At 33.8% G+C, this 19,009-nt stretch overlaps 1 protein-coding gene and 1 long non-coding RNA gene across 7 annotated transcripts in view; one reads left to right on the forward strand and one right to left on the reverse strand.

Annotated features, from left to right (window-relative positions):
• Positions 1 to 19,009, forward strand: part of LOC127814150 (putative CCR4-associated factor 1 homolog 8) — a 113,481-nt gene that overhangs the window by 46,720 nt on the left and 47,752 nt on the right. The window contains exons 1-8 of one of the 6 annotated variants that reach the window (XM_052355435.1): positions 4,946 to 5,066; positions 5,154 to 5,183; positions 5,319 to 5,367; positions 5,536 to 5,611; positions 5,713 to 5,816; positions 6,894 to 6,957; positions 7,046 to 7,105; positions 9,936 to 10,856. The exons of 1 other annotated variant lie outside the window; for it this stretch is intronic. In XM_052355435.1, the coding sequence (XP_052211395.1) occupies positions 5,171 to 5,183; positions 5,319 to 5,367; positions 5,536 to 5,611; positions 5,713 to 5,816; positions 6,894 to 6,957; positions 7,046 to 7,105; positions 9,936 to 10,766 (1,197 nt within the window). In that variant the 5' untranslated portion in view covers positions 4,946 to 5,066; positions 5,154 to 5,170 and the 3' untranslated portion in view covers positions 10,767 to 10,856. Of the gene's footprint in view, positions 1 to 4,945; positions 5,067 to 5,153; positions 5,184 to 5,318; positions 5,368 to 5,535; positions 5,612 to 5,712; positions 5,817 to 6,893; positions 6,958 to 7,045; positions 7,106 to 9,935; positions 10,860 to 19,009 lie in introns of those variants that run through there. 4 more of the 6 variants (XM_052355436.1, XM_052355438.1, XM_052355439.1 and 1 more) reach the window with 4 other exon arrangements.
• On the reverse strand, positions 16,223 to 17,614 carry LOC127814156 (uncharacterized). The gene is made up of 3 exons (XR_008026293.1): positions 17,578 to 17,614; positions 16,961 to 17,478; positions 16,223 to 16,378 (listed from the first exon to the last, which is right to left on the reverse strand). It is a non-coding gene; the product is annotated as an uncharacterized LOC127814156 (long non-coding RNA).

Consider the following 19,009-nt stretch of genomic DNA (forward strand, 5'->3'; position numbering starts at 1 on the left):
TTACCTGATTTCGCAGGTTTATTTGGCCTATTGAACCATAGTCACAGCCTCCATTGACTAGGTCTCTTTATCATTCCCTTAGGGTCGATATGACCTATCTGGTACTCAAACTCTACTTTGAACCGAGGCTACCATCTCATGATCCCATTGCCCTACTTAATATCGCGGTACCCTATTCCTCGAGCTTCGCACTGTTCGTCGTGTCACCCTCTCCTAAGATGACCGCAAACTTCGATTCAATTCTTTAAATATGACACTTAGTCCATATTCAATTCATCTCATTTCGGGTTGATTCCCTAGGCTTCCGACCTTGATCAATCATAGCTAGTGGTACACCTCGCTCCTAGACCATTGGGACTTAAACCCATACAAGGCATAGACCCTACTAGGTTGTCCCAAATCTTCATCATCTGATCGTCTCCCAGGCAGTCTGCTATGATGCTTCAATTGACGGTGCTTCTCATACCTCATCGCAAGCCATTTATCAACTATCTGCACGTGGGTCCCTAGATCTAGATTTGTCATTGCGAACACCGAACCAATAGTGCCGTCACGCTGCTAAAGTTCCTTATCCCGTCTCTGCTTGTCACATCGGTCATACCACTGCCAGCCCATCGGTTGACACAACTCATACGCCATCATTTAACCATCTTCGGCCTCTTGTTTAACCCAATTTGTTGGATCCCTGATCTTTACATCTCATTACCGAGACACTAAATGATCCTCGAAAATACTTATTATTTGATCCTAACTCTTTAACTAGGCCATGTTACATCAGATTAATCATCCATGCTTTGATCATCCTTGATAACCATAGTTATCTTATCATATCTTTCATTGTAATGACATCAAATCGACAGTCTCTAAATCTCTCGAATCCATAGTCATAGTTACCGAGTCAACCTTATACTCGAATCATATCATCGATTCCTAATTTCAATAGCTTGATCATTGTACTAGCTTCTATCAGGCTTTTACTATTCATCGAGAATAGTAATCGTATACTGGAATAGTATATGTTCGTGAATAGTACACCAGGTAGGTTCCAAGGAAAGAGAGGTGGGTCACAAGTGGACACACTTAAATACCAAGTCTTTCCTTAGCCAGAATTTGTCTAGACATGCACTTCCACTACTCAACACTGAAATCCAGTAACCTCTAAGCTTTCAACCAACAATCCCTGAATCTCCTAAATAGGGATTTCGTCTTGCGAATCATCAGTCTCTTTCCCTTAAGCCTCTATTTCAGGTTCCTACTAACTGGTTCTATCAATATCGGATTCTCTTAAGTCTCCAATTCGCTCTTCCCTAATTTCTAAATAAGGTTTTAACTTTAATTTCACTATATCCGAGTCACTTAGGGCTTCCAACAATCTTAAGCTCTGATACCAACTGTAACGCCCCGTTTTTTTTTTTTTCTTTCTTTCCGGGCGCGTTATGACTTGGGAAAATTTTGGGAAAATAAATTTTTCTTTCAAACACTGCATCATTCCTCAAATTCGCCCCAAAATTCCCATGCATTAATCTCGAAAGAGAATCACTATACATATCAAATGCGGAAGCAAAGATCGAAACCTGATATCTTAACATAAATCATAAATAAAATCTTACATCTTCAACATTTCTCAAAACATTCAGAATACATGAGCTACATACATTTCATTCTTCATGCACTCTGCTAAGTGTCGTTTCATGCCTCATTTATCCTTGAATCTGCTACAATCTCCACTTGGAACGTTTGAATATTCCAGGGGCAAAACCCAAGTTAGATGATGAATCATCTAAGTAAGGGTACATAATGCTATGTCATGTGTGTATGCAATGTCTTATCTCGTAGGTGTCAACTGCACCCCTTATGCTACCTACCATTTTAGCGGCCCCTTTCTTTCGAAGCCGAGGTGTATGGGTGCACCCTTGGTAAAGTAGCGGTGCTAGTTCGTACTCCCTACGGCCTCAAATGCGAGTGATCAATGATATCAACGTGTATTTATGCATTTCATAGTCATGTCATGGATGCAGTCTACGTGTTGGATACATATCAGGGCATGTCAATATGATGAAAACATTTTCGAGGAACATAAACTAAGCATTTTTCATAAAACTAACTTTAATTGGGGAGTACCACTTACATTCTCAAGCTTATCGGACTATCTCGATATCCGTGCCTTGCCTCGATTTGCGTGCCAACATCAAAATTTGTACCAATCTCTTCAACTTCAGACTCAAAGTATCCTAATCACCATAATTATTTAAATAAACATTGAAACCTATTTTTCCATAATTTCTGGCATTTTCTATAATTTTCTCTCTATTTCTTCCTATTTTCCCTCAATAATTTCAAATTAAATATTTTTAAAAATATTTTCTCAAATATTTCACTACAAAAATTCATAAAATAATATTTTGGAATTTCTAAAATTTTCTAGAGAATTTTACTCACCTTGACTTAGCATCTTCGGTTTTCTCGATATGCGTGCCACATTCTCGAAATGCGTGTCCGAGCCGTTTTCCTTGTCAAAATCTCTGGGATATCATTACATCTTCATTTCCTATTTTTTAGGATTTTTCTAGGACTTTTCAGCATTTTTCCCAATTTTCTTTTCTTTTTCTTCCTTTTCTTTCTTTTTTTTTTCTATTTTTCTTTTTCTCTTTTCTTCTTACTGTTCATCTTCCTCCTTCACTTCACGCACCTGCAACTTCTCTTCGCCTGCGCGCGCCCAGCCACCGCCAGCCACTACCTCGGCCAGCTTCGCCAGCCATCGCGGTCGCCCTCAGTTGTGCCCTCTACCGCGAGCCGTCGCCGCCGCAACCTCCTCCGCGTACTGCAGCGCCCGCGCGCCGCCCCTGCCACTGCTGCTTGCAGCGGCTGCCATGCGGCTGGCTTGGCCGCCTTTGGCCTCGCCTTGCCGGCCTCCACCGAGGGCTGCCCCTGCTTCGCGCCACCACCTACAACTCTTCCGCGCGCTGCTGCTTCTCCAGCTTGCGGGTGCTCCTTCGCTCGCCTACCATGGCCGAGCTTGTTGGAAGCTTGGATGCGGCTATGGCAGCCGCCTGCTGCTTCTCCGACCAGCCTCTCTCCCTCTCGCGATCTCTCTCTCAGCTTCTCTCTATCTCTCTTAATTTTCCTTCCCTTAATTTGCTTTCAGCTCCACGGTTTCTTTCCCTATTTATAGGCATTTCTACTGCCATGGCCATACCTCAAGTCTCCTCAATGCGTGTAGATCACTTTATTAGTAGCCAAGATTTGGCAGAGACATGGCCACCATTTGCATAGGCATGGCTGATTGCAACAAGGCATGGGTAAAGGTTACAGGGCATGGACTTAAAAAAGGCATGGGTTGCATTTTACAGAGGCATGGCCTCTGCCATGCGTGTACATATATACATATATATATTTATATATCCTATATTATATTAATACATATATATATAATTATGTTTTAAATCTTAATTTTCTCATAATATCACTTGAATAATTTTCTTAATAGCAAAATACGCCCAGCTGAATTAAATTGCATTTTAATACTGAAAGTTTATAATTAATAACTTTAAGGTTACTCGATTTGGACGATTTTGTCTCAGTGTCCTCATCGAGCTATCGTTTCATCTCAAAACTACTAAAGGGTTGATTCTTACATAAAATCGGAGCCCCTCTAGGGTTCCGTTGATTTTTCAAGAGTCCCCTACGACAATTTGGTTTTACAGCCTAATTAGTAGCTGTATTTTAGTTATACCAAAAACTGTTCCTGATTCGATTTCTTTTGATACCATAAATTCTATTTCGGAACGCTCGTCGAAACCATATCATTTTCCTTAGACAATTTCACTCCGAGACATTCCCTACAGTTGATTCGGTACTTATAACTGCTATCAAATTAATTTTTTCGGTATTCTAAACCTATTAAAATTACGTGGCACCCTTATACGAACATGGAGTATTACACATATATTCATATATATACGCAAACATACACATACACATATATATATACAGGAAACGACAGGCATAACTACCGGAGGTGCTGAACTTCACAGCCCACTGAACCCTGGGGTTCAGGGACCTTCAAGGTGCCCCGAACCCCACGGTTCAGGGGGCTATAAAGGTCGGCACCTCTGGTGGCTATGGCCGTCATTTCCTGTATATATATGTGTGTGTATATACATATATTTATGTTTGTATATGCAGTGTAGGCATGTATATATATGTGTGTGTTTTTCTACTCTTATATTCTTATCTATTTTTTTTATGTTCGACTGTATTGGATCTGGTGTTTTTTGTTGAATTGTCTTCGTTATGAATAGGTGAGTGGCTGGATATGATTGATGGGTAATAGATTGAGAGAGAAAGTGGCTCTGAGTGTAAAAATGAGTTTTTTTAAAAAAATATTTTAAATATCTTAAAATGTAACTATGAAAAGCAAAAAATTTAAAAAATAGTAGGTGCCAATAGAATTTCTCTAAACCCAATCCATTTCCTCAAACTACGCCTCCGGTCTCCCTCTGTACTAACCCCCCCCCCCTCTTCTCTCTCTCTCTCATCTACAGAAGACATGGAAACCAGAATCGGCGTGAAAAACCTACCAGCTCTGCTAGGAGAAACTCGATTAAGCGGAAGCTATCGGAGGATTTCGATGCCGATCGAACGGTCGCCATTGCGTCGACTGGTAAAGCTCAAGAAGATATCGTCCGCGATGTTCTCGCTCAGGTCGCAATCCTCGACTCCAGTTTCTCGTCCACCGAGGCGGATCGGGCCACTGCCAAGTGCGCAGCACACGTTCTTTCGGAACTTGCCAAGAATGGTAACGCAGAGGCTCGATTCTTAAACTTTTCGTTAATATTTGTGTGCGTTCTAGAGAATTATTGCTGCATGTAGTTTTCAGCATCAAGCGCTGTGGTTCTTGAATTTTTTGATGATCAAGGTCTTTGAATGTTTTCGTTATATCCAGGCATGAAGCGGGAATCGCATCACTTGTTGATTTGCTTGAACTCAATGCCATGAAGGTGCAGAGAGCAGCAGCAGGGGCTCTGCGGACTATTGCCTTTAAAAACGATGAGAACAAAAATCAGGTTTGTGGGATTTCTCTGATTTATATGATTCATATAAATGCAACGTTTGGTTTCACACTGCTTATATTATGAAAATATGAATTTCAGGTTTGAAGCGGTTGGCTATGATTTTATCCGGTAACTCTAGTAATTCACTTACATTTGGACATCTTTTTGAACACTTATATCGCCAGAAACAGTTACTGCCCCACTGAGTATTTTTGTCGGGTCCGTGTGATTGGTAATCTGGTGCATTCATCCCCTAAAATTAAGAAGGAAGTTTGCTTGCTGGAGCTTTACAACCTGTAATCGGATTACCGAGGTACTAATATTTCATTCAATTTTACTTGCTGTTTTCTTACGGTTTGCTCTTTGCAATGTTTTGTTTTTCAACTCTCATGACTGTATTTGAGTTGCAATTAGCGTACTTGTTCTCTCCAACCTTTACCTTGATGTTTTGGTCTTACAAGATTTATGGATGCCTTTACAGTTCCTGCTGTTCTGAGAGCCAAAGGGTTGCAGCTTTGTTGCTTGGGCAATTTGCAGCTACTGATTCGGACTGCAAGGTGGAGTGAAATAGGTATATTTGAAGCAAGAAATTGCCAAACTTTTATTCAACATCTTGCATTATGCTGCCTCTTACTGCTTTGGAATATGATTTTTGTAGGTGCATATTGTTCAGAGTGGTGCTGTCCTACCATTAATTGAGATTGAGATGCTTCAGTCCCCTGAGCCCAACCTGAGGGAAATGGCAGCATTTGCGTTGGGGAGGTTGGCACATGTTTTTATTTTCAACTGTTCTTTGCTCGTATCTTTTTTTGGTGCATTTAACTTTGTAGTAAAGCATGATTCAACAAAACCTCCCTTGCTGCAGAGGCTTTGGAATTATTTTCGTTTGAAAAACTGCCAGTTTTCTTTTAATCTTTATCCTTCTTTGAATAAAATCATATCTATTAGGAAAAGAGGAAGGATAACCAGGAATTATGAACCAGCTTTCAGAGCCTAGAGCGAGAGAAATGGATAGTAGATTGCTTATGTTACTTCTCTAGAAAGTTTTATCTTGGTCTCTTTTGGCTGCTTAGTCTCTCTGAGTTTTTCTTTAAAGATAGGCTAAAATACAAAGTGGGCATGGTTTACCAATTGCTCTATCGAAAATCTACAGAACACTACAAATTTAAGTTCTGTTCTTCTAATAATAAAAATAACAAACTCTTAAGAGTCCTGCTTTCTTTATAAATCCTTGCTTTGTACTTTTTTTTTTTTCTTGAAATCGCTGGGAAAAGCTTGAGTGGTGGAGTGGTGGAGTTGATTTATAAAATTTATTTGTCCTTGTTAATTCTTTTGTTGGCAAGATATTAGTGCAAGAAACTTGATACAAGTTACTTTTGCTCCTTGGAAATCTAAACAGTTGCTATCCATTTTGTCCCGCCTGTGAAGTTGAAAAATTGTGTTTTATTGGTTGCAATGAGATGCTGTCCTTTTAAGGATACTCATAATCAAGCTGGGATTGCCCATGGCAGTGGTATTGTGCCATTACTGAAGCTTCTTGATTAAAAAAAAAAAAATGGATCTGCACAACATAATGCTGCTTTTGCTCTTTATGGACTTGCAGATAACGAGGTAAAAATTTATTTGGATAATATAAAAACTGAATTTGGGATGTGGCTATGGATAGAGATGGCTAGACCCAGAGTTATAGAATTCTTGTACCTGACCTCACCTAGTTTGATTGAGGCATGTGACTTTTATTGTTATATAAAAACTGAATCTGAATTTTAGCATGACATTTTGGTGCCAAAAATTCAGTTGAAAATTGTCATTATTAACTTTCTAGTAACAATCTTTCAGGATAATGTTGCTGATTTTTTTATGTTTGGAGGCTTTCAGAAGTTTCAAGATGGAGACTTTTTGTGCAAGTACTTTATCACTTCACTTCAATGTGCCATTTAAGATTATAAATTATAATTCAAGATGGAAATTTTTTTCTTTTTTCCTTGCAGCCAAACAAGGATCGTACAGCCAAGACTATAAGAAGATTGGAGGAGAAAATCCATGGACGGGTGAGTTTCTTTTTCCTTTTCTTTTCTGGTTGTTACTCTTTTCTTTTGCTGTTTATACTGAATTAATTGTGAGGTTAAAACTTAGAAACACTGATTAATATCCGGGTTTGGGGTTAGGTTTTGGTTGCATGCTTGCCAACCGTTCAGCACGTGCTCACCTAAAACAATGTATCCCTAATAAAATCCGAAGTCCAAAAATATTAGATTAAAAAAAAAGGTTTTCTCATAATCGTCTCGTCTCTTCCTTCCTTGCCCTCATTTTCTTGGCAAAATTAAGATATCCCATGAACGGAATAGCATGCCTTGTTGCTTGATTCTAATCGAAAAGCTCTTCATGCTTCTTTATCAAATTTTTCAGGTTGCAGCTTTTTTTTTTTTTTCTTTCTTAGTTAGATTGAGGGCATGCTTATTTATAGAAAGACATGGAACAATTCTAAATCTCCTAGGATTGAGATTTTTATAAATAATATTTTTTAGTACATTATTAATTAAAATTTAACATTATATACTAAATCTCCTAAATTGAAGGTTTGCTTATGAGAGGGTATCAAGCAATCCTAAAACTCATAAGATATCCTCTAGATTCTCATAAAATTTTGTTTTTATCTCTTCACCTAACTCCATTTGTGGTGTATATGTACTAAAAATATTCATAGTCATTCTTTCTAAACCAACCTTCACCATAATAATCATATCCTCTATTCTCTTCGCATTCACTATCTTATCTACTAAGCTTTTATCCATAATAATTCACACTTCATTTTTCGTTCGATCATTTTTTGGGTACTATATTTTATATTTAGTTTTTGATAAAGTTTTTATTTTTTTCCTTATCCATCTCTTCTCTTGAAGTTACATAATATTAATCTTTCTCCTAATTATCATATCTACAATTTCTATAGCTTTGTCTGTTACTGTTCTTATGTTCCATGACTCAATCTTTAATTTATGATTTTGATTTTGGCTTTAATTTTGAATTTGATTTTATTTTTTATTTTGATTTTATTTTAATTTTGATTTTGAACTAACTTCTTTACTCGTATGTGTCCAAATAAATGCGAGGTCCCTTGCTCATTTGACAATAGTCTGTGGCTTTTAGAGCCTCTACACTTTCGAATTTTTTTGCAGCTCATTTATACAAATTGCGGATGCAAATTTGTATCGTTTGCTTTGCATAGAAATCATGTAGTATGTCACGTGTTGATTAGGTGGTTCAAAGATATATAATATATTTATTTATATATATAGATATTCTATTAGTTTAATGGAAGAAAAAATTCACCTGGAAATAGTTAATGGAATTTGATTGTTTTTTATTTTTTGTCATTTATAATAGAGAGGTTTCGAGAGGCCACATTGACAGGAAGCCCTCTCGAAGCTTCGTGTCACAATAGCATCACAGACACTTTTATTCTCATTAGTTAATAATATTTTAAATTTTGACACTACCTTATTCTTTAGAATTGGGATGATAATAAGTTAATTTATTTTAATTTTAAATAAATAATAAGTGCTTGTTTTAGTAAATATTTATTTAAATTTTATCTATATAACTCAAAATATAATTTTTTCATAATCATTTAACTTGTGATTAGCGTGTTCCATAAATGAGTTTTACGCAAGCCTAAAGCTAGGAGTCATGGCGTAATTAAAGTTATTAGATAAAGATTTAATAATTAATAACTTCATTCAATTTCATTTATAATTAGATTGAATCTACGTTTGGATTTTAATAGATTCAATAATGAAGATTGCTAATAATTGTTTACTTTGTGTTTGTTATTTTTTTTATTGTATATTTATATGTAAAATTATATTTTTGAAGAAATTTTTTATAAAAATTAAATTATAGCAATAGTTGTTATAAAACGACTTGAATTAATTTGTTATAAAGGTTTAGAGAGACAATAGTATTTATCCTAAAATTCAAATATTTTAAATTATTTTTCATTGAATTAATTGTTAAACATTTGATTTACTTTAATTCTTTTAAATTATTAAACGCCTAAAAATTCATAATTTAGTTTTAATTAAACAAAATTTTAAACTAGACAAATATTAATGTAGCTATACGTTGATTTAATATGATAATGAAGTTTTAATGATAATCTTGATGATATAATAAATTTTAATTAATAATGTATTGGGATGAACACTATCTCTAATTATTCCAATTTTATGAGTTTTATGATTGCTTGATGTCCGCTCGAGGAGATTTAGGATTGTTCTGTCCCTTTTTAAAAATTAAAAAAATTATTTTTTAGTGAATATTTGTGTAATAAATTTGGAACAAATCCAGATTTGTTAAACACCTAAAAGTTCATTGGAATTTTACAATTTAGTTTTAATTAAACAAAATTTTAAACTAAACAAATATTAGTATAGTTTTATGTTGAGTTAATATGTTAATAATGTTTTAATGATAATTTTGATGATATAATATAAACTTTAATTAATAATGTATTGTGATAAACACTATCTTTGAGAATCTCAATCGGAAAAGATTTAGAATTTTAATCTCATGATAATATCTCTTAGAATCCCAATCTCATGACATTTAGGATGTTGCTTGAGAATCTCAATCCTAGGAGATTTAGAATTATTTTATGTCCCTTTATAAATAAGGAGGCCCTTAGTCTAACCAACAAGGAAAAAAAATAAAAACACTACAAGCTAGTAAATTTGATAAGAAATTATGGAGAGCTCTTCGACTAGAATTAATCAAGTTTGGGAGTGGAATTTCTACAATGAAATGTTATGTATTAATGACAGACTTAATACGTATCATACTATAGCATTTGACACCGAGTTCCCGGGATTCTTGCATCAGACCCCGAGGCACTCTTCTGAAGAGAAAGTATACGAAGATCTTAAGTACAATGTTGACCAGACAAAAATTGTACAACTAGGATTAACATTATTGGACGATGAAGGTAATATTGGTGGCACTTGGCAAGTAAATTTTTATAATTTTGTAGTCAATGAGGGCTGTCAAGGTCAATTTTCATTTCAGTCATCGCCAAACAAGGACAATGTTGAGAAAAATGAGAATGATAGTTTGAACAAAAAGAACAGGAGAAAAAGGGATGCAGTTGACATGTTACATTTCTCTATTGTGTTTAACGAGATGTTGTCGAATCATGAGGATATCAAATGGGTCACATTTCACGGCCTCTACGACTTTGCATATCTTTGGAGACTTTTAGGTGGGCAAGAGTTGCCAAATTCAGCTTCTGAGTTTTTGGTCATGCTTGGACGTGTTTTTGGATCTGTGTACGATGTCAAATACATGGCTAGATTTTGTGAAGGGCTGATGGATGGTGAACTGGGGTTAGAAAGATTATCTAAGATTTTGGAGGTTGAAAGACTGAGTCGTGCTCATCAAGCGGGCTCAGACAGTTTATTGACAGCCGGTGTTTTCTTGAGAATGAAGATAGTGTACGAGTTTGAAGAAGAATGCTTCAAAGGTTTTTTGTATGGAATTAATACAAGAATAAAGACTTCTTGCCCCATACTGGTTCGATTTGGTCTCCCTGTAAATTACCATATCATGCAATGCTCATGCAATGCGATGTCTTTGCCCACTTGTCTTCCATTACTAGAAAATCTTATCATCGTGCAACGCCCCTACGATATAATGTTGGTACCTGCCTTGTTTTGATATGTTGCGACACAAGTTGTAATAATTTAATTTTCTTAATTATCAAGAAATGTTTATGTCCATGTATCTTTGAACAATTATTAAATTTTTAAAAATATAAATTTTGTTCTCTTCGTGTTGTCTATGTAAAAAATAAATTATTTATATATTTTAATAAATGCAAAAGTATTATTATATTTTAATTTGCCTTAACTATTAAATTTTTAATTTTATTTCAATTTATTCTTTCTTTAAAGTTTTTAATTTTTTTTTTTTTTAAAAAAGCTATTCTGGACAGGTCTTGCTTAATATTTTGAAATACAAACATATATACATGTATATATAATTTGCTTTTGGTTGATTAATGGAAGAATTTTTTTTATTTTGAAAATATCCTTTGAAAAACTAAAAGAAAAATTTAGGAATAAGAAGAAAGAACCGACTAAAAGTTGTCTTCTCTAAGTCCGTCTATACCTACACACACACATATATATATATATATATATGTTAATGTCTAACTGATATATGGCAGCCTCTGTACAAATTTAGCTGTTTGGAGAGATTTATTTTATTACTCACTCTTTAAATGGCATGATGTCGCGAGAGGCAGCATAAATTATTAAAGTACAAATTTAGGTGCATGATGGGTTCAAGAAAATATTAATTTAAGAGGTGCAATAGATCCCCTGTTACAACTTGAGGAGCACAGTACGTTGTCACGTGGCTGGCTAAGTGGTTCGTTCTATGATGTATAATATATATATATATATAGTTATATTATTATTAGTTTAATGGAAAAAAGACCCACCTGGGGTTGGTTACGGGATGCAACGTTCACAAAGGAGCCCCCCTTGAAGCTTTGGCCCACAGTACCGTCCCCAACACTCTTCTTCTCATTACTTAATTAATTTTATTTATAATTTTGACACTATCCTATTCTTTTAAATATTGTTTAATATTATTTATAACAATTATATATGTAAGCGAGTCATCACCTTAACTTTATTATAATATTATTATGAATATTTTATTATGGTCAAATTTATTATCAAAAAAAGAGATGTGTGTCCACCAATTGAGCTACCACACTACCACTATGGTGATAGCTTAATGAAAAGTTAAACAAAATAATATCACATTATATAATAAAATATTCTAAAATTTGATATATTTCTTATCAACTTATTCAAGTGTTTAATAACTAAAAATAATGTAAAATTATACATTTTATTTAAAAATAAAATGTATTAAATACACTAAAACATTTGTTAATATTATCTATTTTTTATTTACATAAAAAAACAAATCACGTGGTAGCATTATGTCAGTTTCCCAACTTTATAATGAAAGGAAAAGGAACATATGTAACGAACTGTTGATTTTATTTCCTTTCTAATATCTATTAAATTTATTTTTTTAAAATAATTGAAAAATATCTATAAATGGATTAGATCTAATCCAAATTGATTAGATATAGATTCAGTAATTAATAATTCGATTCAAATTCATTTATAATTAGATTGAACCTACTAGATTCGGATTTTATTAGATTTGGACCAGATTTATAAAATCCATTTTTAACTTTTTTTAATATAATTTTATATATAAAACACACACATATATATACATGAATACAAAAAAAAACACATGTATATATTTATATGTAAATAAACATATACACATATATATAATGTGTATATGTATATATACAAGTGCACGAACATATATCCAGAATTGCTTTGAGTTTTTAAATTTTAAAAATTTTAAAGAAAGAATAAATTAAAATAAAATTAAAAATTTAATAGTTAAGGCAAATTAAAATATAATAACACTATTAAATTTACTAAAATATATAAACAATTTTTTTTTACATAGACGACATCATGAAGAGAACAAAATTTATATTTTTAAAAATATAATAACTGTTCAAAAATCCAGGAGCATAAACATTTCTTGATAATCAAGAAAATTAAATCATTAGAGCTTATGTAGCGGCTTATCAAAACATGGCAGGTACCAACATTATATCGTAGTGGCCTTGCACGATGATAAGATTTTTTGGCGATGGAAGACAGGTGGGCAAAGATATCATATCGCAAAGGTGTTGCATGATATGGTAATTCATAGGGAGACCGAATTGAACCAATATGGGGCAAGAAGTCTCTGTTCTTGTACTAATTCCATACAAAAAACCCTTGAAGCATTCTTCTTCAAACCCGTACACCATCTTCATTCTCAAGAAAACATTAACCGTCAATAAACTGTCCGAGCCTGCTTGATGAGCACGACCCAATCTTTTAACTTCCAAAATCTTGGATAATTTTTCTAATCCCAGTTCACCATCCATCAGCCCTTCACAAAATCTAGCCATGTACTTGACATCGTATACAGATCCAAAAACACGTCCAAGCATGACTGAGAACTCCAAAGTCGAATTTGGTAAGTCCTGCCCACTTAGAAGCCTCCAAAGATATGCAAAGTCGTAGAGGCCGTGAAATGTGACCCATTTGAGATTCTTATGATTCGATAATATCTCATTAAACGCAATAGGGAAATGTAGCATGTCAACAGCATCCCTTCTTCTTCTGTTCTTTTTGTTCAAATTATTATTCCCATTTTTCTCAACATTGTCCTTGTTCAACGATGACTTTAATGAAGATTGACCTTGACATCTTTCATTGACTACAAAATTATAAAAATTTATTTGCCAAGTGCCACCAATATTGCCTTCATCGTCAAACAATGTTAATTCCAGTTGTACAATTTTTGTCTGGTCAACATTGTACTTAAGATCTTCGTATACTTTCTCTTCAGAAGAGTGCCTCGGGGTCCGATGCAAGAATCCCGGGAACTCGGTGTCAAACGCTATAGTATGATATGTATCAAGTTTGTCATTAATACATAACATTTCATTGTAGAAATTCCACTCCCAAACTTGCTTGATTCTAGTCGAAGAGCTCTCCATGATTTCTTATCAAGTTATAGTGTTTTTGTTTTTTTCCTTATTAGTTAAATTAAGGACCTACATATTTATTGAGAGACATAAAACAATTCTAAATCTCCTATGATTGGAATTCTAAAGAGGCGTCCTAAATGTCATGAGATTGGGATTCTTAAAAATATTGTCATGAGATTGGAATTCTAGATCTCCTATGATTGAGATTCTCAAAGGGCATCCTAAATGTCATGAGATTGTGATTCATAAAGATAGTGTTTATCCCAATACATTTTATTATATCATCAAGATTATCATTAACATATTAACTGAACATATAGTTATACCAATATTTGTTTAGTTTAAAATTTATTCAATTAAAACTAAATTTCAAAAATCGTTTTAAGTGTTTAATAGATCTAGATTTCATCCAAATTTATTCTATAAATATTCACTAAAAACTAAAATTTATTCTATAAATATTCATCCAAATGGGACAAAGAACAATCCTAAATCTCCTCAAGGGGCATCAAGCAATCATAAAACTCATAAGAGATTCGGATGATTAGAGATATTATTCATCCCAATACATTATTAATTAAAATTTAACATTATATCATCAAGTTTATCATTAAAACTTCATTATTATATTAACTGAATTGATAGTTATATTAATATTTGTAAAATTTCAATGAACTTTTAGGTGTTTAATAATTTAAAGGGATTTATGTAAATCAAATGTTTAACAATTAATTCAATGAAAAATAATTAAAAATATTTGAATTTTAGGATAAATATTATTGTCTCTCTAAACTTTTATAACAAATTAATTCAAGTCGTTTTATAACAACTGTTGGTATAATTTAATTTTTATAAAAAAATTAATCAAAAAATATAATTTTACATATAAATATACAATAAAAAAATAACAAACACAAAGTAAACAATTATTAGCAATCTTTATTATTGATTCTATTAAAATCCAAACGTATCAGATTCAAATGCTATAGTAAATGAAATTGACAAAATTTAACATATTAACAAATATTTACGTCTTGTATTCCTATACCAAAATTTAAATATTCCTCTCGTATTTTTTAATTTTTCAAATGTTAAGTAAGTTGGCTCATTCCTATAGCGTTGATAGTGGACCTCGCCCGGCTATGTAGGTTGAGCTGGGCGGGCCTGTAACTTCACCTAGTTATGAGCTTCACGTTGTACTGTCCATGGCCGAAAATAATCGATTTAATTTATTTTTACAAATTCTTGGCATTTTAAAACTTAATAAACCCAAATTTTTAAAATAAGTTAAAATGTATAAGCTAAATTTATTAAAATGCAGCAAATCGGGTTGTCTCCGTAAATTAAATCGAATTAATTAAATGAATATCTCTTTTACTTCAATTAAATTAGAATTTTGAATATATACATAAGTATTAAATAATATGAATATTTAAATTTCAAATAAGATAAACATTTGACACTAATAGACATAAATCTTTAAATGTGAGTTGACTATAAAAGTTTAATTAATAGGTATAAATTTTAAATTTTTGAATTTGATTATGATTAGAGAAAAAAATAAGAATTAACTATAACTCAAACTCACATTAATCATCATATTAATTAATTGATAATTTTAACTAATAGACATCAATACGTTCATTGTCAAATGATTTAGATTTGGAAAATGAATTATATCATAAACAAATGATTTTGTTTGAAATTTTCCCTAATTAGATCATTTATTCCACATCTATCTAGAAATCATGTATTCTAGCCAAAAAATTATTCATGATTTCTTGTCAAATTTCCCTCTTAACGTTATTTTTCCATTTCATGTCTCACTTTGGTTACTTGCTAAGAAAGCTTTGATGTTCAACACAATATACGCGTGATTGCTTTCATAATTTCATAAGTATGAAAGCAAATGTTGTATTTATATGAGTTCTCATCATTTTTAAAGGCAAGAGTCTGCAGAGCCCCTGCTGTCTGCACCTTCATGTCATTGAATTCAAGCAAATTAACAAGTGGTGGGATTCCTGCTTCAACCACATGTTAATTTGCCCTCCATCACAATACTTACACACAACACTTATCAAGTCCATTTTAAACTTTGTCCATTTTCTTTTTTTTTCTATTTCTTTAATTCAACCCACTTAAATATATGAGTTTAGACCTAACTAAATAATCTCTCTCAATTAGGCCCCATCTAAATTTAAGGCCCAATGGGCTCTTCTTTTAACTTGTATATATATTTAACTTTACCCTATTGATCTAACTCACTTCATTACAAAAACACAATTATACCATCCCACACATGGGCTTAGGCCAAATTTAATAATCCAATTCAATTAGTCTTTTTCCACACAAAATAATATTTTCAACCTTTAATTAATAAAAACAAAAATTTAATACCCACGTCAAAATACCAATAAACGTCTAAATCTACCAATGTGTCGTTACAGTTTTGATGGCCAAATGATAAATAAACAACACAATCAGGTTAAATACAAATCACCACACACCAATTTGCCTGGCTCAAAGGCTGCAATAGTTACAAGAAGGCATTGCCCACTCATGTCTGATCCCTCCAAACCTTGATGAGAATAATTCATTCCTAAGTCTCTCATATGATTGCTGATATAATATTCTCTTGCCAAATTAATAGCGCAAAAGAGACATTGGCACTATCTTCCTGAAAACAAGGGGAAAATACACAATAAATCGTTAACTATGATACTAACTAACAGCCTCTAGCTTTCAGGATAAGATGCAAACAGTACAACACACTTCACTCTCATTCGGTTAAATCTTTAAACTAGGGGGAAAAAAAGTGAGAGCACTCAATAAAATAATTAAATAACTGCACAAAATTAACTCAAATATGCAATAATTCTTAATCCAAACATGTATATATACTAAAAGAAGGAGAGCAGGGAATCCAAGCAGTGGAACATTTCGACCAAAAAATTGGCAAGTACTTCTAGATTTATTGGTTTGAAAGAGCTAGGTACACTTAAAAATCAAATCATAATGCAAATTAAAAGATAATCCAGATATTAGAAAGAACCAAAATCAACTTTCTAAAATCTAAATCACTTGATTCTATTACAAGTACATCACTAGAAATCAATAATAATGTTAAGTGAAATGATTATTTATGTGAACATGTTTGTCTATGAGTTAAAAAATATCAAATTAATGCAATACCAACAACAGATTATTCTTATGAACTGAACAGATAAAGTAGAAAAATATATATAGTATGTGGTATTACTTTTACAGCAAGAAGACCAAGTGTAGAAACGCTTCCTTTCTCGACCTCATGTTCGCAAGGATTCGAAGTATTGTCGCCTTCTCTCAACGGCGGCGGCGCCTGGAGATGCCTCACCAGCGTTGGCACGGCCTCGCATTCAACAGTTACACTTATAAATCCTGTTGCGAACAAACAAATCATCAAAGATCAAATCCCTTAATCATAAAAAAATTCAAGAACCACAGCGCTTGACGTTGAAAACATACATGCAATGATAATTCTCTAGAACGCTTACAAATGTTAACGAAAAATTTAAGAATCGAGCCTCCGCTTTACCGTTCTTGGCAAGTTCTGAAATAACATGTATTGCGCACTTACTAGCGGCCCAATCTGCCTCTGTGGACGAAAGTAGAGTCAAGATTACGACCTGAGCGAGAACACCACAGATGATATCTTTTTCAGCTTTACCAGTCGACTCAGTGGAGGCAATGTGATCGGCATCGAAATCTTCCGATAGCTTCCGCTTCTTCGAGTTTCTTCTGGCAGAGTGTAATACCCGGGAATGATTTGGGGGTATAAATAATATTTGATTAAGGGTACAAGTGAAATTATCGAAAAAATAAGGCTATAAGACATACTGTCGCAGTCTTGAGTGACCAAAATGACCCGATGGAGTATCCCGGACCCTAGATAACCAAGGAAAATGATATAGTACCGACGAGTGATTCGAATTATGATTTTTAGTAATGAAAGAAATTGGATCGAGAACAGTTTTCGGTACAACTGTCAACCAGGCTGGGAAAATCAAATCGACGTAGGGATCATCCGAAAAGTCAACGGAGAGCGTTAATGACTAATATTTTATGTATAGAACAACCCTTAAGTGATTTCGAGTTGAATCGAATGGATTTAAGGTCAAATCGACCAGTCGGGCCTAAGTGTAATTTTCTAATTTTTCCTGAGGGTGGTCAAATGGATAATTTTTTGAAAGTTTCGAGAGAGAAATGAGAAGTACTAAACTTATGGATCTTGGTGGTATTGTTAGAAAGATCAGGGGGTAAGGAGAAAGGGCAGAAATGCCATTTGAAGAAAGCCAGGGGCCAAAGTGCAAAAAAATAAAATCTGGCAATGTGAACGCGCAAGGCAAAAATCGGCCGTAGCAATCCACCGCACGTGGAGGCCGTTTCAGGGGATGGGATGGTTGAGGCTGGCTTGGAGGAGGTCGTATACAGCCGTAGGAGTCTTGGGGAGCAAGGATTGGCCGGTGATTGGTTGGATTTTGGCCGATTTTTGGGTATAAATAGAGGCCGAGGGTTTCGACTTTTGGAGCACAAATCGATCGTGTTTTTGGATGTTTTTGAGAGAATGAATAAGGGGCTTTTGATCCTTGCATCAAGGAGAAGAGAATGTGAGTATTTTGAGGCATTTTGGTGTGAGTTTGAGGGCTATTCGAAGTTGGTCGAGAGTTGGAGGCGGTTCGCTCGCCAGACTTGCAACTGGCCGTTTGGTGGCCTTTCTGGTGCTGGTTCGGCCTGAAAGTTGCACCATTGAGATCGATTCTTCAAGGGCTTTAAGAGGGTACCACTTTTGTGGCCATTGGAGCAACCACCGACGACCGAATTTTTGGGGAAGACGGTGGCGCGTGTAGTGGCTGCACTCTCACCCTGCAATTAAAACATAATAAGAACAAATCATAATAAAACTTTTATATTTGTTTTATTTTAGTGAGAGGTTTATACTCGCCAGTGTACGAGTGCAGTTGTAGTCCAAATTTAAATTTATATTTTCTGGATGAATCCAGGTCGTCCACTGAGAGATTTATTTATGGCAAAAGAAAAAGAATGTCACACACACGCACACGCATTTGGACAAATTGGAAACAAGGTTTTTTTATGAGTTTTTTTTAGACAACAGATACTAGAAAATAAAGTAAGGCAGAAATTGAAATAAACATTAAACGTAAAAATATGAATTTGGATAGTGCTTGAGTTAAGACAATTTCAGTACCAACCCGTTGATTCCCAAATTTTAGCATAAAAAATTAGCAACATTAATTTAATTTTAGATATG

The sequence above is a fragment of the Diospyros lotus genome, chromosome 12 (assembly GCF_014633365.1).
Source record: "Diospyros lotus cultivar Yz01 chromosome 12, ASM1463336v1, whole genome shotgun sequence".
NCBI classification, from domain to species: domain Eukaryota; kingdom Viridiplantae; phylum Streptophyta; class Magnoliopsida; order Ericales; family Ebenaceae; genus Diospyros; species Diospyros lotus.